Source organism: Dendrobium catenatum, unplaced genomic scaffold (genome assembly GCF_001605985.2).
Source record: "Dendrobium catenatum unplaced genomic scaffold, ASM160598v2 fragScaff_scaffold_1525, whole genome shotgun sequence".
NCBI lineage: Eukaryota > Viridiplantae > Streptophyta > Magnoliopsida > Asparagales > Orchidaceae > Dendrobium > Dendrobium catenatum.
In genome coordinates, this window is record NW_021319987.1 from 60,043 (window position 1) to 82,720 (window position 22,678).

The 22,678-nt window shown below is 33.5% G+C and overlaps 1 protein-coding gene across 1 annotated transcript; it reads right to left on the minus strand.

Annotated features, from left to right (window-relative positions):
* Positions 1 to 5,874: 5,874 nt before the first annotated feature.
* Positions 5,875 to 17,479, minus strand: LOC110098849. The gene is made up of 3 exons (XM_020825787.2): positions 16,998 to 17,479; positions 8,000 to 8,099; positions 5,875 to 6,237 (listed from the first exon to the last, which is right to left on the minus strand). Exons 1-3 carry the CDS (start codon positions 17,266 to 17,268, stop codon positions 6,165 to 6,167), a joined length of 444 nt encoding a protein of 147 aa, XP_020681446.1. The 5' UTR covers positions 17,269 to 17,479; the 3' UTR covers positions 5,875 to 6,164.
* Between the last annotated feature and the right edge of the window lie 5,199 nt (positions 17,480 to 22,678).

A 22,678-nucleotide genomic window follows, 5' to 3' on the forward strand; every position in this document is an offset into this window, starting at 1 on the left:
AGAAACAAAATATGCAACATCATTCTTCAATCCAATCCACCAAAATTGATCTTTCAAATTATTATACATTTTGTTGCTTCCTAGGTGAATCGTATAGCCAAAATAATGAACCTTATATATAATAATTTATCCCAAATTTCCAAAAATAGGATCCCAAAATTCATTCTTATAGAAAAAATACCATAATTAGAGAATAGATTTCTTACCATCTTTGATCAGATCCATCAACTTCAAATATTGTGTATCTCATAATTTATATTCATGAATCCTTTCTTATAAAGAAGGAAAAATAATCATTTGAGCCAATACAACATAATCCCAATCAATAGATAAATCACCTCACATTATAATCTCTCCTTATTTTGTATTAGAAACTCATTAGACGTAAGCTAAACACATGATAATATAGAAGATATCCTGTTCAGAGCATCTACTACAACATTAGACTTGCTAAGATAATGCTAAATAGTCATATCATAATCTTTAATCAACTCAAGCCATCTTCTTTACCTTAGATTCAAATCCTTCTAAGTGAAAATATACTTTAGACAATAATGTTCAATAAAAATCTCACATCTGACATCGTACAAAAAAATTCTCTAGATCTTCAATGTGAACACAACAATAGTTAGTATTATATCATGTGTCTGATAGTTTCTCTCATATAGCTTCAATTAATTGGAAGCATATGCTCTCACTCTATTATGGTGCATTAGAACACGTCCCAAATCTCTTAGTGAAGTATCACTAAATACTTAAAAGCATTCTATAATAGATGAAAGGGCCAACACATGAGCACAAGTAAAAAAACCTTTAGTCTTTGAAAACTAGCCTCACAATCCATTGTCCACACAAAAGTTACTGGCTTCTGAGTCAGTTTCATAAGAGGAGTAGAAATGTAAGAAAACACTTTCATGAACATTCTATGATATCCAGCCATACCCCAAAAACTATATATTGAAAATACAATAGTATGTCTTGGTCAATCAATAACTTTCTAAACTTTTTGGGGATCTATAGAGATACCAGTACTACTCACCTGGTGCCCTATAAAAGAAATATTCATTAACCATAACTCATATTTGAAAAACTTTCAAATAACTAATACTTCCTTAGAGTCTATAAAATAATTCTCAAATCTCTGTCATGAACTTTCCTAAAAAAACAAAATATCATTTATGAAATTATAAAATGAATTGATCTAGAAAATCTAAGAACACTTTGTTTATTAGATCCATAAAGATGACTAGCACATTAGTCACCCCAAAATGTATGACTAAGAACTCATAGTGTCCATACCACATACTAAAACTCTCTTTTTTTTATTAGACTCTCTTAACTTCATGTGATAATATCCATATCAGAGATAAATTTTCAAAAAATATAAAAGAACATCCAAGATGATTAAATAAGTCATTAATTCGTGATAGAGGATACTTGCTCTTGATAATGGCTTTGTTCAACTCCCAGTAATCAATGCGTAATATGCATCATGCTGTCCTTTCTTTTCACAAATAAAGTAGGTGCTCCCAAGGGAAACACAATAGAACAAACAAATTTTATATCAACTAATTCCTGAACCTTAAACTTTAACTCCTATAGCTTATTAGAAGCCATATTGAACTAAGCATTGTAAATCAGGGTCGTGTTCTTTAATACATCAATACAAGACTCTATCTTTATCTGAAGGCAAAAAGACAAACTCCATAGAAACCAATTCCAAAATTTTTTCTACTATCAGAACATCAAATAGAGGACAAGAATTTATACTCCTATCCCTAACGAATGCTTGAAATATCATGTAATTCTTCAACAATCAATTTGCTTTCACCACAAAAATTAAACAGGATAAAACTCCGCTAGCTCCCTCAAATACATAACTCTCACTCCCTAGAAATAAAAAAAGCTTTCTTCTTTAGGAAATTAATATGAGCTTCATATCGACTAAATGAATACATACCCAAAACTAAACTGGACTTTCACTTTCTATTAGAAATCTTAATATTACAAAAACAGACCCTATTGGTTATCATACCATCTCAAGCTAACAAAGTAACAAAGAGATAAACAAGTAGTAAAACTAAAAGCAAGTGTAGCAAATCAAAAAAATGCTAAAAAATAACTGAATGGTTAGCCCCGAAATTAAATAAAATATGATATGGGTGCCTAAAAATATAAACCATAACTATACAATATCTAAGACATCATGAACCTTCTGTTGAGTCAAACTATACACTCATGGTTGAACTAGAGATGGTGTAATAGAGCCACCAGCCTCTCTCTAACAACATGGTCTACCTTCTACGCCCTAACCACTGCCTCTACCATATGGTCTCTCAAAAAATATATGGAGTGGATCTTCCCTCGATCTCCCTATCGGTCTAACAGAACTCTCAATCATCAATCAAACCCTGCCTGTGGGCACTCAGCATTCTGATGTCCCGCCGATTCATGTTTGAAATATTGATCAATGACTCTGTAACACTGACTGAAATGACGTCTGCCACAACTTTGGCACAAAGGTGACCCAATAACAAAACTCCTAGAACTAGCAACACTGCCCCTACTTAGAGAAGCCATAGACACAAACTATCCACCTTTCTAAAACTCTGCATGTATTATTACGCCTTTCTTCCCAAAAAATAAACTATTATATGCCTCATTAATAACCTCTTTGTACTAATATCCCACTACTACTAAGCAACTATGAAATCATTTTTAATCAATCGGGCTTGGTTTAAAAGCTAAAAAAAATTAAATAATTTAAATGGTACCATGGCAATCTTAGACTGTATAAAAGTCTTCTCAGAAGTCCGTAGTACTTCTCCACATGAGTGCTAACCAGCTGTAGAGCATATATAACAAAAGGAGTGAACTAGGCCTCATACTGCATGATTATCTTGATCCCCTGAACCAGACTTAGAGAAATATCATGCAATTACTAACATGTAGAAGGTGGTACAAATGAAGCTCTAAATACATCAGAGAACTCCATCAAACTAATCAGAGAATTTAATCTCCCTTAAAATTTTTCCTCCTTTTGCCTCATCCACGAACGATCTACCTCACCATCTAATAGAAACATTGCTAACAATACTTTCCTCTCATTAGGATATTGCATATTGTCAGATATCGTTTCTAACATCCTCAACAAATCCTCTGTTGCACTGGGCTCAACATCGCCCTGAATCCTCGAAGGCTTCAATCTCAGAAACATCTGCAAAAGTTGGTCTACCTCTTTAGATCTAACACTAAGAACCTTACTATATGCCTCAGCCATCATATGGGCTATCAAACTACCAAACAACAAAAGTGTATCAATACTTACTCTCAACGTAATAATTTGTACATAAGTTGTCTGACTGACATTTTGTATATATGTCATGTCTAGGTATGGTGGATCCATAATCATACAGAATATGCAAATGAACATACATGCTTATGAAAAAAAATAACAATGAACTCCCAGATAAACTAAAATTTCCCTAGTTTACTTATAGATCAATTTTTATAACTCTATTTTACGATTAATAAAACTATTGCTCAGATACAACAAAAAACTTGTCACAATCCTACCCAATAGGATTCCAATCACGTTGAACTATGACAAGTATATCCCAAGATCTAATTTTAAAAATATTTCAAATTCTCACCTAATACTGATTTTAAATAAACAAAAGACTATAGAGCTTCTAAAACATCCAAAATACTAAAAATTAACTCATCTACAATATTTTTTTCATTTCATCTAAATGTATATACATGATATAAACTACAATATATGGCTATAGCATAGAGAATAAAATAAACATCTAAAAATTAATCATGATTGTACATTAATCAAAATAGAAAAATAACTATAAACTCATATCAAATCCTGAATTACTAATCAACCAACTTCTTCTCTTTCCCAAATTCAAAAAATCAGAAGAAAAAGCACTATGAGCTATAACAGCTCAACAGGCTACAAACACTTATATAAATTTCAAAATATTTCTTTTATTAAATATTTAGAAGCAATTAAATGCAATATAATGAATCATTATGCAATAATAAGAGCATGATATGGATTTAAATATTAAAATAAAACTATTGAGTAATTCAATAATTAAAATTTATATGACAGAGTAGCGCATAATAGTTTTCTCCAGACCCAAAAAGAATTACAAAGTATTCTCGCCCCTTATAACGCTTGTGCTTATAACACTAGAATAAGCTCATAGGCACTAGAACATGACTTATAGCTGCTAGAACATAGCTTAAAGCTGCTAGAACATGCCTTATATCCACCAGAACATGCCTTGGAGGCACTAGATTCCCTAACTCAGTTAGAATCTCAAAGGATTCTAACCTCTTATATCTCTCAATCCTTATTAAACATAAAATCTCACGAATTTTGGCCCCTTATATCTCCTATTCTCAATTACATACTTAATCTCAATGAATTTTGACCCCTTCTCCAAACAGACATATTTAATCACATATTTTATCAAATCATTATACTGTAAAAATTTAGGCATAATTATACACATTTCATAATTGTACATTTCTCTATAATTACAGGCAACAAAAATCTTTATTAAGAAAAAATCCATAGTTTTAAAACATAACTTAATTATCAATGATTATGTAAAACAATATTTTGAAAACTTTAATCATACTACAGCAATATTTTTCAAAGTCCATAATAATTTCTATTCAATAAAAATTGCCTAAATTCCGAAATACCATGTGAAATCCTTAGAAAAAAAATTAAAAGCATTCATAATATCAATTACTGTAACTTATAAAGAATTAAGAGATGATATCTTTTTCAATACAAAAATATCCACATTTTTCAATAACAAAAAGAGAAATTTAATAAAAGAATTCAAAAAATTTTCATATTTTTAATAATTGAGATAAGTATAATGTTACTTACCTTGACCCGTACAATTTTTTCAACTGGGTCGACAACTAAAACATCCCCGAAGCGACTAAAAACAAATTTTCTAATTCCGAAAAGCCTCCAAATCCCTCTTTTTCTCTCTCTATGCGGCTACTACGATTTGACGAAATGGAATAGAAAAATGGATTTATTTTATACTTAAAGAATAGTTAGTGGCAGCCTAATGCTGTGAAGGTACTAACTAGCTAGCACTACGATGATGGTTCATTTTTCTTAAAATTTGAGACTAGCACTTCAATGTCGCTATTAAACACCTAATATTACAATACTAATGCACTCAGACAATCAACATCAGGACGCTTAAATAATAACACTTCTCAGATTTTATGAAAATCTACTACAAACTCTTGTGACTCATTCTAAAATATAATATTTTCCAAGCATTAAAACACTTTCAAACACATGCAAATGAGTTCAAAATTCAAATTTTAATATTTATCACTTTTCAATGTTGTCGAACAAATAGAACCAAATGTTAAACCTATGCGTCACATCCAAGATCTCTCACATAAGTACCCGGATAGTTACTAGCCTTCTAGTCGTTAATCCCCTCATCTCAACACTTGCCAACAGGGGCACCCAAGCCTGATCTCCTATTCAATTATCCCTTTCGGCCTCGCCCACCTTCAACCAATCGGAAGATGGCATTCGACATAAGTCATTTGTGTAGCATTCTGTGTAGGGTTCTACTTTTCTCTCGATCTATACATTAACCCAATTGTTCAAGTCATCTACTCATAATCTACTCATCATAATAGAAATAACCAAACTATTGCTCTAGGCAAGCCTTCTTACCAATGTAATGCTGTAATGAGAAAAAAATTAACCAATTACGAGAACTATATGGAAACTTAAAGATAAACTTTAAAAGGCACTCAACGATAATCAATCTATTGAAGGGTTAGGAAATTTGTGGGATCAACCAATAGAATGCAACAGCAACATAATTTTGTAATAGCAACAATAACAATATTTTAGTGAGTACTAACTACAAATGCATTTTTTTTTTAAAACTACAAATGCGATATTGCAACACATAGCTAGGAATTATTATGATTTGTGGTCAGAGCTCACAGAAGAGAATTACAAAGCTTGATTTAGTAACTAAAAGAAATCATTAACCCAAATCAAAAGGGTGTTACCCATACATGTTTGTCCACTTTTTTGTGCTTTTAGTTTTCTAATGCTAATGCAAGTCTCAAGAATCAAATGGGTGCTACACTGCGATCCTTGCTCGACCTTTGGCCAACCTTCGGGCAATGACCTTCCGCCCACCTTTGGTAGCTTTTCTGTGCATGAATAAATAAATTAAAAATAAAACATTAGAAAAGCTCATATGGTTTAATGATGCCAACAAATCTCTATACCTATACAAACTTTCTAGTTAGCCACAGCTAACAAGAAAAAGCAATTGTTGATTTTATGTCTATGTCACAGTTTTTATATATATTAGCAACTTCTATTTGAATTCTCATGCTTGGCCTATCACAGTTCCCGCAATCTGTTTCTGGGTTCTACTTAGATATCAACAACTGTAATTCATGGAAGCCTCTAGAGTCCTTATCATCTACCGAGGAACAATTATTATGTCCTTTGACCGGACGTAGAGCTACGTTCGGCCGCCAATAACATGTCGCCACGTGCTCTTACTCTCTACCGCGCGGCCCGACGAATTGACCCGGACCAGATCCTGGGAATGCTATGTTCACGTATTGCGAGGTATTACTCGGTATTGCTCGGTATTGCTAGGTATTGCATGACAATAATGAGAAATACCGCTCTGTGAAGACCAATACCGAGCAAATACCGAGTAATACCGAGTTGTACCGAGTTGTACCGAGTTTTTCTAGGTACAACTCGGTATTGGTTATTGCCAAGCAAAATCAACCAATACCTAGCAATACCGAGCAATACCTAGCAAAATCGAGAAATACCAAGCCATCCTGGGTCCGTTCCGGGTCGGGTTATCGGGGCGTGTGATAAATAGTGAGAACACGTAGCGCGATTCTACTGGCGGCCGAATGTGGAGCTATGTCTTGTGACCGGACCAAATAAAAGTTCTCTACCGAGACAAAGTGGCATTATAACTAAAGAAAAAAAATTGAGGGACAGTAAATGAATTTGTGAGTTGTGCCAATATCTACTTAAAAAAATAAAAAATAAAAAAATAAAAAAAAATAGTTTTATATACAAGTAAGTTCTTGAATTTTCCTGCCCTAGTGCTGAAAAATGAGATGGGAATTTGCACAGATAATCAACAAATATACATAAGATTCACTCAAATGAAATACCATGGTGTATTTCTTTAGTGCACAGTTTGCTGTTTGCAAAAGAGAATTATCATCCATTTTAGGCGAAATCCACTTTTACAGCTCATCAGAATACAACAAGCAATGTTTACGTATATGCCTGGTTATATATGTAATGTAGCTACTAAATCTACAATAAAAATGTACATTAACAATCATCTACACCATCTTTATTTTTTTACTGCGTTGAGAAAATCAATTAAGCTTCACCTACTTTATAATAATTTATGCAATGATCAAACATGTTAGAAAACAATAATGAACAGAAAGCATAAAGAAGCCCAGTAACAAGCAGGTTTAATTCATTTATTTCACTAATCAAAATAATCAAATCCACTCAAAAACTAAAAAAATTTAATTCAAGGTTTAAAACTCTAATAGAGTGCATAATCAAAATCATAGTTATCTTTTCATATAACAAAGATCAATGAAAAAAATGTAAAGGAAAGAGATTGTGTAGGAGATCCTGATGCACAATGCAACATAATTGACTATAAAATTCTTGGATGTGTTAAGATTAATGTTGTATACGGCTCACACAAATCTAGCAATTTTGAAGCCCATCCTAATATATTTTTCATCAGAATATCTGGACATATATTTTATATTTATAATTTAAATGCATTTGATTATTGGATGAATATTCCTAAGTTTTTATAAGTTCTTAAATGAAGAAGCTGTCGGTCATGATAAAAGGGAAGGAAGGATAAAGAGGGATTGCAAGAGGGATGGAAGGAAAGACCTTGCAAGGTAACCATGAGTCCTCTTCCGCTTGATGGTGCTGGGCTGGTAGGTTCTTTTAGGAAGTAGGTTCATTCCCTCATTCTGTAAAGCATCAGGGCCTGAAAAAATTAAAAATAAAACAGGCAATAGGTTAACAAATATGGCATCCAGGGCCATAAAAAGTTAAAAGAAACAAGAACAAAATTACAGGAAAATAATAAAAAATCATAAGTATAAAAAATGCATGACCTGACGAGCGGAAATAAGACAATCAAGAAACAGTAGTATATAGAAAAGATGCATTATAGAGTTTACAAGTAAAAAACCTCGAGGAAGTGTCAATAGCAACCAAGATTAATATCCCTCAAGCAGTAGACAAAACTAGCCGCGTAATACAAAGTATTCGAACATGTTATCATCAACTCATTATAATTAGCCATATCCTAACTTGTAAATTCTTCTTTATGAATAATAATTCATTGATTATTGTTCAATGTTGCATGCAATGTTAACTCCTAATTAGATAGTTTGTTTGTACTTTTTTACGGAAACAGTAGACACTGAGTATAGGCAATCAGTAAGCACGCTTGTTGCATCACAAATTTCTATAAAAAAAATGACCGAACATTACGATGAGCTTAAGAAAAATGTAGGACAAAAAAAAAATTCTCACACAAATGCAGCCGATGGCATACAAAAATGTGAATGATAAAATAGCATGGTTTAAAATTGCGCAATAAGAGGCGCGCCTCTGCGCAATTCCTGAAAAAAACGCCTCAAGGCATACGCAATAGGAGGCAGTGGTGAGGCGTACGCCTCATGGAAGCTGAGGCGCGCCTCTGTTGCGCAATTGAGTTTTTTTTATTTTTTTTTAGTGTATTTGATTTTTTGCTTTAGGAGACATGGTTAGAGGTAAAGAAAAGACGAATACGTCATTGCGGAGGGACCCTTCTTGGAAGTATAGTGTACAAGTTGACATTGGCGGCGGAGAGAAGAGCTATGTCTATTTAAAGTGCAATTTTTGTGAGAAAGTTGTGAAGGGCGGAGTAACCCGCATGAAGGAGCACTTATCATGCTCTCACAAGAACGTAGCACCTTGTGCAAAAGTGCCGGACAATGTGAAAGGAAGAAATAAGTGCTTACATGAAGAAAACTACCACTGTCAAACACTTACAACAGCAGCAATTTGATGAAAGGGTCGACCAAGGTGCCTATTTTGGGAGCGAGAGTGGAAAGGGCTCTTCCTCCACTATACATAATAGAGGTGCACGGGGTCCTATGGATCAGTACATGACTACTGCAGGAGCAGATAGAGGAGAAGCAGAGATGATGCCTGCAGCTGGTACTAGAGAGGGTCGGCGACAGGTTTGCATGGACATTGGGAGGTTTTTTTTTGAAAATGCAATACCATTTAATGTTGCTACATCGCCTGCCTACTTCAGTATGATGCGGTCTGTAGGATTGTATGGAAGAGGGTTGAAAGCACCTTCTATGTATGAGTTGCGCACTTGGATTTTAAAAGAGGAGTTGCAGAACACCGAGCGAAGCATTGGTGAGATTAAAAGGACATGGATTGAGACAGGTGTGACTATAATGTCAGATGGATGGTCTGACATGAAGAGTAGGAGTTTGATAAACATCCTTGTCAACAATCCCTATGGTACAGTGTTCTTAAGATCTGTTGAAGCTTCTGATGAGGTGAAGAATGCTACATTCATTTTTAATTTACTTGATGGAGTTATTGAGGAGATTGGAGAGCAGTTGGTTGTCCAGGTAGTGACTGATAATGCCAGTGCATACAAAGCAGCTGGTCAGATGTTGATGGAGAAGAGGACACACCTCTATTGGACACCTTGCGCAGTACACACATCTACTAGCTCTGCAAGTAAAGGTATATGTTCTCTGCCAGTCTGCTTGATAATGAGTGGTTCATCCAATTAATATGCTAATATTCTTTTCTTTTAATGAACAGGGAAGAGAAAAGTGAGCCATGTTGAAGATGAAGATGACATGGCATTCATAGATACAATTGGAGAAGAAGATTCACTTGAAGACTGATATTTTGTGATGGGATATGACTTCATTTTATGTGTTTTTTGTATTTTGGGAGTTTTGATAAACTGATATTTTGTGTTTTTGTACTTTGAGACATAATTTTATTGCATCTACTTTCTTATTTTCCATTATTGCTATTATTTTCCTGCTAAAATCCTTAATTTTTCATTTACGCAATTCTGTGTTAGTGAGGCTTACGCCTCAGACCGCCTCGAGGCTTACGCCTCGCCTCACGGACGAAAACCGCCTCGAGGCGCAGTTACGCAATTTTAAACCTTGTAAAATAGAAAAATGTTCAGACGTCTAAGAAGAGATGGGCATACTTCATAGAAGGGTAAAAGAAAATGGAATGAAGTCAGTCTCACAATAAGAAAATGACAACATCAAGCATATATGTATATCATCATCTTTCCAAATATTGGGAGTTGTGTTTGGGGAACTTGGAAAAAGAGACGAATCCATAGGTCAGGAAAAATAAGTGGGAATATTGCCTCAAATGTGATTCATTTATTGATTTTAGCCAAATATTAACACTTAAATTGCTCCTCATAGGAATAAGATTACAATTTAATTCAAATAAATAAGTTCTTAAATTTAAAGTGTAAAAGCTCAAAATAGTCCCCCGACTATTGATTAATCTCGAATTTAATTCCAGAATTTGCATTGCCCCAATTTAGTCCCCCAGCTACTAAAAATTGATTCAATTTAATCCAAAACTTAAATTCAAATGATATTTTTATCCATAAATTAAGTTAAATTATTAATTCAACTATCACAAGAAAAATAAGAGTATTAATTTAAGAGAGAGATTAAATAAAAATCCTTACTTCTGAGAGGTTTGATGGAACAAACTTACAAGGTTAATTATAAGCTAATTTCTGATTAAAGCTAAACTATAAGATCTATAATGCTTTGTTGTGATCCTTAATTCTTGGACTAAAGTGCAATACCACTGGTTAGGAGCATATGATAAGAGAAAGATAACAAGCTCAATCAATATCCTATGGTTTCATATTGTGTATTCATGGACCTTACATTACTTAGTCAAATGACAGAGAACCCATCCTGGCTGAAAATTTCATGTTAGCAACCATACATTGCGTTGTATAAGGAAACCTTATAAACATAGGGGAAAAACTCAGCAAAGAAGCCAATTTTAAGGCCAACCGCTTCCAACAAGGAGCATCATTTCCTAGTAGGGCCTTATTACTCAAAACTCGTAGGCTTACCCATGGAGCACGTCCGAGTTTGTCCCTTCATCTAGTTACCATGAGTCAAGTGCACAATTTACAATCAAAAGGGAGTTTGTCACATATTTATTAGCATAATATTTCCATGTGTAATCATATGGATACACTAAGTATAAAATTAGATCTTTAAGAGTTTTACTAAAACTTAAAATTGTCACCTTAAACAATTTAGGGTAGAGGGTGGACGAATGGAAGCTCTAAACACAAATAACTAACTATTGCTTAAATTGTTAGGCTTTTATATGTCTGAAATTTTATATTTTTAAAGGGGCTAGGCTTGACTTGGTTTATGAAAGCTCGACTTTGGATGAATAAATTACCACCAACAAAGATAATCTAACATTATACCCAACACCAAAAACAAGCAAGGTGAAGTATAAAGGGGCCTCAAGCTGGTGCTTGGAACTTATTTCTTAGACTTAGGGAGCAAAGATGATGGCGGCAATCCATCAAATTAGGGGTACCCATAATTAGGAAGAATGCTTGTATTTAAGTGGGAATCTAAGGGAGCATTTTTCTAGTAAGAATCCAATCTAATTTTGATTTTTTTGGTAATTAAAACGATCATAATTTATCTAGAAATATATTCATCTTTATAATATAGAGAATTAATGATATAACTAAACACTTCCAGTTATTCTATTATCATAGTATAGCAAATTATTTATATGACGAGAACTTTGGAGTATCTCTCATGATGGCTGAAGATAATTTATTTGTTTAAGTACTTCATTGGTTATGAATTGCAATAACTAAATCAATCATTTTTATTTGAGTATATTGCTTTGAAAATAGAGGCCTTGATTTGGTGATGACCCTTCAATTAAGATTCAAAAATAACCACACCCATCGTAGATATCAAAGGATAATAAGTAATCTTAGGCTGTCCGAATGATCTCTAGTTTTGAGATATTTAATATTTCATAACACAGGACAATCATGATGTTATGAGAGGTGAGGCAACAAACACATGCATTAACCTGCATGAATCTTCTTTACATTTTGCATTTTTTGTAAGTTTTTTCTTCTATTGTCAAGCATATTTAGCATATGATGTACGCTTAAAGTCGACCAAAACCTCATTGCCTAATAACCATTGCTGATAGAAATGGTATGGATCGTTGGAAAGAATAGACAAATTAGACCAAGAATGGCAAGGTTCCATTATGAGTCGTATCAACTTTGTCTCGTATATGTAGAGGATCAAACCCAAGCAAGCATATGTCAATAGGTTGGACAAATCTACGCCGAAAATTGCATTATCAGACCTAGATCGTGCAATTCAATGCAACACATCTAGCCACTAGGACCTTCGATTAGTTCCAATACCCAAGCAAGCATATGTCAATAGGTTGGATAAATCTACGCCGAAAATTGCATTATCAGACCTAGATCGTGCAATTCAATGCAACACATCTAGCCACTAGGACCTTCGATTAGCTCCACTGGTATTGGAATCAGGTGTTATCTTAATAGACAAGGGATTCTCTCTTGTCACTGTCAAGATTTCAATCAAAGTACATTAATTGGTATTCATTAAAAATTTTCTAAAGAATCAATGTGACACTGAAATATATCAATTATTTTATTAGAGTTACCCTGCATTTTCAATATTATACAATCTTCTGATGCTCAACAAATATTATTTTATGGTTTAAGGAAATCCAATAACTCAACGATGTATGTTTTACATAATGTTAAATTTTTTGCGACTATTCAATAGTAACGGCATTTAGGCTTTTAAATTTTGGAAGATATGGTGATAGTGCTGATTGACTCTCTTGTACCTTTACACATACAAGAATATTATAAAAGAAGTGCTTGGAGTATTAAAGGGAAAATCTCCTAATAGTAAAAATAATTGGTTGTGGAATCCAAATGTGCAACAAAAGATAAAAAATAAGAAGACTTGTTATAAAAATTGGTTTAAATATAAAAATTATGATAATTCGAAAAGTTATAATGAGGCACGTAAGGAATCTAAGAAAGCAGTATGCGATAGTGCGATACAAAGTTTTAGCTTTTAATGATTTACATAATATATTAGATTAGATACTAAGGAGGGAGAAATATATATGTATAAGTTAGCCAAACAAAGAGATAGGAAGAGTAAACATCTAGTTCATGTGAAATATATTTAGGAAGAAGATCAAAAAGTATTTTTCTTAGAAGATGATATTTAACAAAGGTGGATGAGATATTTGCTAAACTTTTTAATGAACAATGTGAAAATACGACTGACTTTAGTAACCTTAGCACCCTAAATGATAATAAAGATTTTTGTTTTTATTGTCGTATTAGTAAAAACCGAAGTTATAGAGGCTTTAAAGAAAATGAAGTGTGGAAAAACTATTGGACCAGATGATATTCCAATAGAGGTGTAGAAATGCATAGGAGATGAAGGAATTTCATAGATTACTTAAGTTTTTAATAATGTTTTGAAGACTAAAAAGAAGCTATATGAGTAGAGAATGAGTGTGTTGATTCCATTTTTTAAGAATAAAGGTGATGCACAGGATTATGCAAATTATAGAGGAATTAAGTTAATGTGTCATACTTCAAAACTATGGTAGCGAGTTATAGAGCGTAGGTTGCGGTGATGCTAATCAATTTCGATTCATGTTGGGTAGGTCTATTATGGAAGCCATACATTTATTGAGAGGTTTGAAGGAGAAATATAGAGATAATAGAGAGGGTCTACATATTATATTTATTAATTTAAAGAAAGCATATAATAAAGTTCAAAGAGAAGTGCTCTTGAGAGTTCTTGAAAAGAAAGGAGTTAATAATGCTTATATTCAAATCATTAAAGATATGTATGTTAGAGCTATTACTTGTGTTCAAACACAAGGTGGTTTGAACAAGTATTTTCCTATTTTGGTTGGATTACATCAAGGATCAACCTTAAGCCCATATCTTTTTGCTTTAGTCATGGATGTTCTCACTAGACATTTGCAAGAGGATGTACCTTGGTGTATGCTTTTTGCTGATGATATTCTTCTTATTGATAAGACTAGAAAGGGAGTTGAAGGTAAACATGAATTATGGAGGTCAACCTTAGAGTCTAAAAGTTTTCGCTTGAGTAAATCTAAAACTGAATATATGGAGTATAATTTTAGTAGCAATAAACCAAGTGAGGGGATTGTGACTTTGGGCGATCAAGTCATTAATAAGAGTACACGTTTTAGATAACTTGGATCTACCGAATTGTTCAAAGTAATGGTGAAATAGATGGAGATATTACTAGTAGAATTCAAGTTGGATAGTTGAAGTGGAGGAATTCATCGGTCTTACTGTGTGATAGAAAAGTCCCCCTCAAATTTAAAGGAAAATTTTATAAGATGGTGGTGAGACCTGTAATGCTTTATGGTGCCGAATGTTGTTCATTAAAAGAGAAGCATAATACTAAGTTAAGTGTTGTAGAGATGAGGATGCTCAAGTGGATGAGTGGATTTACCCTTAGAGACAAAATACGAAATAAACATATACGTGAAAAGGTTGGAGTAGCTCCAGTGGAAGATAAGATTAGAGAGAATTGCCTTAGATGGTTTGGTAACATAAAACAGAGGCCTTCCGATGACCCGGTTAGGAAAGTTAAGGTATTAGATTTGAATTATGTTAAGAAAGGTAGAGGTAGACCTAAAAAACTTGGTTAGAAAATATTAGAAATGATATTTCTTTATTAGATTTAAACAATAATTTGACTGTTAATAGAACACATTGGAGAAAAAGGATTCATGTAACCAACCCCACGTAGTGGGACAAAGGCTTGATGTTGTTGTTGTTGGTGGTGGTGGTGAAGTTTTTGATGTCTCCTTTATGAAACTCTTAGATCAGAAAATGGCTAAGATAAGAGATATCTTAGCTGTTATGTCCAGTAAAACTAAGAAGTTTGAGTATATTCAAAAGATTAATAAAGTGGATAGTGGAATCAAACTTTCATCTACTTTTAAGGGAGTACAGGTTATGGTTCTTGCATATTTGGTTTTGAATGTCAGCATTATTGCACTCATTTGGCTGCCTTTGATTGGAGTTTACAAGGAAGTCAATTTGGGACTTCCAAGATATTCTGATGAGGGCTTGAAGTGGGATCTCATTCCATCAAAGCTTATGGTTTCTTGTGATTTTTTCTTTGTTGTTCCAGGCCTGTTTGTAGAAGGCTTGGAGATTGGGGATACATCAGGTACATGAACTTTAGAAGCTGAGAAGTTCTTGTTTTTTAATATGGCCACAGCATTTGTTTTTTAGGTCATAGTTGTCTTTTTGGAGAGTTGTTGTCTTTCCTTGAGCATGGATTTATCAGCTAAGGGGAAGACTACTTTACCGTGTATGGATCTCAAGCTTTTGGCTCTATTGTGACAATAGGTATTGAGGATATTAGCTTAGTTTTTTATTTGCATTGTGGAATTAGATTAATGGAATTTGAGACTCCTAGTTTTCACTTTTTACCTGGTTTGGAACTCTAGGATACAAAAAACCTATTGGGTTGTTCAAAATTTGGTGTCCCCAACACCCTCATTGGTTCAAAGTAAGGAGTAGTGGATCTTATTTTCATTATGATATTTTCTAATTCACAAATAAATTTTTCTTATGCTTTGTAGTTTTTTAATAGTGCTTCCTTTCTCAATGTTAAAAAAGGGATGCCTAGTAGCTTTATTTTCTTTCTAGTTTGTAATAGTTTTTATTTTCCTTGCTCTTAATGCAATTTGCATTTCTTCAAAAAATATAAAAATAAATAACAAAGCACCTATAGATCCAATCTTTTATCAAATAAAATATTACTCATATTAAAGATGATCAAAACATTTATCTTCATATAGAAGTAATAATAAACAAACTCTAGGCCATAAATAATAAACTTATTGACAAGTACCCTCAAAGTTGACATGTGTGTGTATCAACATGAAGCAATCTCTTTACATCAATACTTGAAATCTCACAATTATGTATCACATTATTCTCAAGAAATATTCTTTGATAACAAAAAATATCAAAAAAAACTGAACCTACATATTATAACTCATTCTTTGCTCTAATAAACCTATTCCCTTATCATCTAACCATTCTCTTCATTGCTCTAACTTTTCATGTATTCAAATAGAGGTCTCACCCAATATTAAAATATTTCATCTACAAAAATCATGAACCTAAATTTTTTTCTAGGCATCTTTGTAACCAATACCGAAAAAAAAAATTAATGTTGATAATTAATATAAACATGACATAATTAGGAACACTAGATGGAGTGCGTTTAATGACTAAATAAGTTTTTCTGCAATGTCTATTTGAAAGATTGATAAATCCTGGAGAAAGAACAAAGAAACAATAAAAAAGCAGAATATAATAGATGAATCTCAGTGTAAAGAACTGTGCTATACTTATTTGTATAAAACACGAACTTTTGGTAAATATAAATGTCACTTTACATCAATTCGGACAAAAACGCCCAACACTGATTTCATTAACTAAGAAAAGCAGGTACCTATGAGTTCAAAAGCTCTAATTTTTCCAAAATTATTTCATTTCCATTTTCCAACAGGGGTTTTATGAAAAATACATCCAAAGAAGCATCAACATGAAGCAATCTCTCAAAACCTAGAAAAATATCCAGCACAAGCGCATCGAATCATGCCAAACAGCAAATTCAAACTCAAGAGGTAAAAATATAAGTAGGAAAATAGACATTTGAAGCAAGCACAAAAAGGATCTTACCATCCTCGATAAAGAAACGAAGAAAGGGGAGACCGCAGGGAAAAATAAACCGCTCAGGAGAAGCAACCATTTTTAAGGACTCAGCGTTTCTGCATCCTTCCGTCTGAAAATTCTTGTTGTTTAGGGGCTCGGGCAGGAAACAAGGAAGCGGAGGATTCATAGAGATCTGCGGTAGAACATACGCGTTGCTCTGCCACGAGGCATTGAGCGAATTGGTAAGTAGACGATTGATCAGAGAAGCTCCAGTTCGAGCTAGGGTTTTCGACGCCATTTTTTATGTTTCCCTCTTAAAACCCTCGCTTAAGCCTACTAGTCCGACCCACTTAAATTTCGTAAGTCGAGCTCTGTACCCGACAAGTTGGAAAGCAATGTAGATTAAGGATCAAAGGATGAAGAAGGCGCGGCACGAGTAACTGTGGAAGGAGCGTAGACATATAAGACGGTAGAGGAACTGTAAAGGAGGTGTAAGAACGGATAAATTATTTGTTTGAAGCTCAACATATCTTTATATCTGAACTCAATTAAATCATGATAAGTAGTTTGAATACGTAAATATTCAGCTAGCTCAAATGAGGCTAAAATGAACAAAAGCAACTCATAAATTTTAAAGCTATACAACCTAATTTTTAAAACTTAAGAACTCGCCCATGTATCGATACCCGTGAATATGCAGCAAAAGCGCATAAAAACGCTGCAAGTTCTTGCACATGTTTGCACATTGAGATGAACTTTTGCACCATATGGAATGTCGAATGAATTCACCTGTTTGCAGCGAAGCGTCTGTAATACTGAACTAGAGAGAAAGTAAGCAGTGAAATGGCCGGAAAAAAAGTAAAAGGGAAAATTGACCTAACTCCGAGCTTTTGAACTCCTACGAATTCAAAAATTTCATCTTAGGCGAGGTAGGGTCGGTTGGGCCGACAAGACAAATAAAAATAAAAATTTAATTGAATTTTCATGTATACACTCCACGTGTTAAAATCAGGGTTGTATTCTATCTAGAATGAGAATGTTAGAGGAAAAGGAATATACTAATAGATGAAGTGTTTCAGACTAATAACAGTGAAATATCCTAAACTTTCTTTAGCAGACTCTCCTAAATTATTTTTAAACCAGAGCGTGTGCATCTTTAGATCTCTATCAGGTTTGTAAAGATGTGAAAATATGTCTATGCCCTTCCTATAGCTGTTTTTTCTCCATATATCCTAGAAGGCTAAAGATCATATGTCTATGAAAGCAAGTATTCTATTCAAATCTCCTAATTATTTTAATATTCATTCGTCAAGGTAACGTAGCACACTAAGCTTTAATTGTGTACATTTCCACTACATAGATTAAATTAAGAGGAAGAGATATTGAAAACAACCATTCATAATTTAAAGTATAAGAGTCTACATGAGTAATTACATAGGTTTTTATAGCATTAGTCTAAAACTAAGTGTTTAATAGGCCATAGAATAAAATAGTATAAGATAATTTCCATTTCTTACTAAAGAGAGAAAGTACAAGTTGAAAAGAGTAGAAAGATATCACCCCAAATGAAGGATCCCAAACTGATCTTGTAGATGAACCCATCCCAAAGTGAACCTTCTTAAGAGAGTTACTATTTGCATGTTTTAACTTCTTGCAACTTGTATAGTTTTGATGATTCCAAATATTATTGTTTTAAGCTTTGTTTTCTCCTAACACTTTTTGGAAAAATTATTTTTGCTCTTGTATGGACTAACATTTCAGGATAATCGAACTTCAGACTAATGAAGACTTCAAATCAAAATTTAGCATGAGATAGTTTATAAATTGAAGTTTGTAATTTTTATTGTAATTGAGTTTGAGAGAATATGATTTTAATTAAATATGTTTAGCACACACATACTTGGGGAGATCTTTAAAAATCACACTAGTCGTACTGGACGAACCTTGTTCGTACTGGATGATCAAGTCAGTGAATCCCCATGGAAGAGCAATGGAACGAACAGGAAGTGAGAAAATTTTTTAAAGTCCTGATCGTCTAGACGAATTTCTCAATTCGTCCCGAGACGATCTGCTCTGGATTCTCACTTTGTACTAAATAGTCCAGACGATTCATCTTGTTCGTGCCAGGACAAAATGCTCTCTAAAAAAATTTCGTCCAGACGAACTTCTATTCGTCCTAGGACGAAATGCTCTCTAGAAAATTTTCGTCCAGACAAACTTCTATTTATGCCAGGACGAAATGCTCTCTAGAAAATTTTCGTCCATACGAGCTCCTATTAGTCCCAAGACGAAATGCTCTCTGAAAAATTTTCATCCAGACGAACTCCCATTCATCCCAAGACGAAATGCTCTATCTTTTGAAATTTTGGTAATATCTTGTAGTTTATCAAAACCAACCCATGAAATAACTATTCATAACAGACGAATATAGTTCATACGGGACGATGATCGGGTACGAAGTCAGTTCATACCAATATATATTGGGTTCGTATGCAACTGATTTAAGTAGATTTGTACGGGGCGATCTGACGATCGTACGGGACAATCCACTATGTACAGACTTGAAAATCAGCAGTCTTTGGATAATTTTTCATGTCTTTCCTATATAAAGTCCAAATAAAACTATCTCTTAATCTTTTTTCCTACTGATCTTCGTGTCAACTGAAGGGAGAGTGAAGGAGAGAGTGTGAGAGACTATTTGAAGGAGGATTCTTACGATTGGAGCGTGAAGGATTCCTTTGGTACTCAAAGGTAAGAATCTCCACTTGTGATTTGTAATTACTTCATACTTTTCTCTCGTCCTTCTAGATTTCTTGTGAGAAGATCTGTCAAGAAGATCTGATTCTCTGCCGACACTAGGAGAGTGTGAACAGCCGAAGGGTTCTCTGCCTACACTAGGAGAGTGTGAACAGCTGAAGGGTTCTCTGCCTACACTAGGAGAGTGTGAACAGCCGAAGGGTTCTCTACCTACATCGGGAGAGTGTGAAAGGACAGACGGTTCTCTGCCTACACTTGGAGAGTGTAAAAGGATGACGGTTCTCTGCCACACTGTGTAGTGGTGGAAGAGAGTTTTTGTTAACGGTTCTCCGCCTTGCTGTGGGTGCAAAAGGAGAGTCACTAGTGGTATTAGTGCAATACTCGGAGGGTGACTCCGGGAAGTGGATGTAGGTCGTGTTTGACCGAACCATTATAAATCTTGTGTCTTTTTATTTTATGCTGCATTTATTTTTACTATTTTAACTTGTGGTTGAAAAAGCTTTTCTAGAAAAGTTCACTAAAGTTATTCACATTTTTTAATTTCAAAAAGAGGGATAAATTTTTAATTACCAATTCACATCCTCTTGGTTAGCCGCTGGGACATAATCTTAGGTCTAATAACCTAATTCATATTGAACATGTTTCAACAAACCTCCCCTTATAAATGTGTTATCCACACTCCTTTCCTTTTCAAATATTTGTTTTCTCATTATAATGTTAGCCATGTTGCAAATCTATGCCCAAGTATAGTGATTTTGATGATAGCAAATATTATTATTTTTTTATTACTGTTAATATTGCATATCTATTTTATTTGTCCTGATTACTAACCTTTCAGGTCCAAAAGTTCAATTGCAGTGCAAATTAGCTCAAGATCAAGTAGACTAGGGTTGAGTCTATTTGTAATTTTAAATTAAATATACTTTTTATCTTTCTTGAGTCAAGTCATGTATCTGGTGGATCCCAATTTAAGTAACCTTGCACACACACACTTATGGGGAGTGATTTGGTGAGTTAGAGAAATTTATGTTTTATGACCTAATCATACATGATGATTTCAATCATATTGGAGGATCAATTAAAAATAGAAACCCTAATCAGGGCATAATTGTTAATTAAAAGTTATTAAATGAATTGAATTGTACAATCTATATCATACAGGATGATCAGTTCATATTATAAAAAATAGCCGCCAATCACAATTTAGATAATATTTTAGCTTTTAAATTTTGTTCTAATCATATAGGATAATATAAATCATCCTTGATAATTTATGATAATCATGCCTAAATTAATCATATGATTATGAGACTAATTATGGCTAGATTGCTCAATCATATCATACATGACAATCTACTTAGATCATACTGAACAATCTATTTTATTTCATAGGATGATTCCCTATCTTCCAAGAAGAAAACCATAATTTTCTTTTAATCATCCAGGAGATCATACTAGACATCTCGAGAGGGTTGCAAGATGATATGTAGATCACCACCCATCATACATGACGATCTATCGATCGTGCTAGATGATCTTTGATGACAAGTTAAAAATTAGGGCTTCTTTTGAGGCTCTTTATTTAAGCTCTCTTATTGTCACATAAGATAATCTTTCGTTGTGGAGTTAATCTGAGAGAGAGCTTAGAGAAGGAAGAGAAAGGCTTGGGAGAGAGAAATCCTTGTGAGGTGGAGTTGTAAGATTCACAAAGGTTGCTCCAAGCAAGGATTCCACCATCTTCTTTAAGTTGCTTTTCTAATTCCTTTGTGGCTCTAGGGGAGATATTCATCAGCATTAGATCTAGGTTCTTTACCTTCATCAGAAGGGTGAAAAAGGATTCCAAGGTTCTCTTCCTACTCCATGAGGGAGTAAAAGGATTCCAAGGTTCTCTGCCTACTCAGGAGGGAGTAAAAGGATTCCAAGATTCTCTACCTACTCCAAGAAGGAGTAAAAGGATTTAAGGTACTCTGCCTTATCAGGTTGGTAGAAATATTTTGTAAGGGCTTCTTTCCTTGTTGTGGGGGTAAAAAGAGAGACACTACTTTTAGTGCAATACTTAGAAAAGAGGTTTTTGGGTAGTGGACGTAGGTCAAGTTAACCAAACCATAATAAATCTGATGTGTTCTTTCTATTTACTTTTTCATATTTAATTTCTATATTATTTTATAATTTGTTATGTGCTCAAAATGTTTGATTTTTGTTATTATGAAATTACTGTTGCTTCTGCATAAATCATTTATTTTAAAATATTAAAAAAAGATTTAAAAAATATTTTCTTTTTCCATTAAAAAATTTTTAAATAAACAATTCACCCCCTCTTTGTTAGCCTCAGGCTAGTTCATAAATTTTTAACAACCCTTACAAATTTTCAAGTGGTACCAGAGCGGGATTCATAAATTATGTTTTAGAAAATTTTTATAAAAATAAAGATCTATAGCTAACTTTGGTAATCGTAACACTATGAAAGGATACTCAATCACTAGACCACCTCTATTTGATAACATTCCTTTTGATTTTTGGAAAACTTGCATGCCCGCTTTTTTACAATCAATTGATTATCCTATGTGGATGCTAGTACATGATGGTTATTCTGCACATTTTCATTTAATAAATGGTGTTAAAACTAAAATACATTTTTTTTTAATAGACTACTGATGATAGAGATTTAGCCCAATTGAATGCCAAATTTTGAATTATTTTTCCTGTGCTTTAAAATTTGAAGATTTTATGTGTGTTTGTATTTGTTCAACTAGTATAGAAATTTGGGACAAACTCTGCATTACATTTGAAGGAATAAAGAAAGTAAAATAATCTAGGCTAAATATTCTTCTTCAAGATTATGAACTTTTCCACATGAAACGTAGCGAATCTATTTCTAAAATGTATTCTAGGTTTACACAGATTGTTACTTCCTTATATGCCTTAGGAAGAGAGCCTACAAATTATAAAAA

Bases quoted from the DNA above. Each gene is read 5' to 3' on its own strand.
- LOC110098849 (XM_020825787.2), bottom strand. From the start codon at position 17,268: ATGGCGTCGAAAACCCTAGCTCGAACTGGAGCTTCTCTGATCAATCGT. The intron at 8,100-16,997 runs GTAAGATCCTTT...TAATTTTTTCAG, and splicing joins TCGTTTCTTTATCGAGGATG to GCCCTGATGCTTTACAGAAT. The intron at 6,238-7,999 runs GTCTTTCCTTCC...ATTCATGCACAG, and splicing joins ACTCATGGTTACCTTGCAAG to AAAAGCTACCAAAGGTGGGC.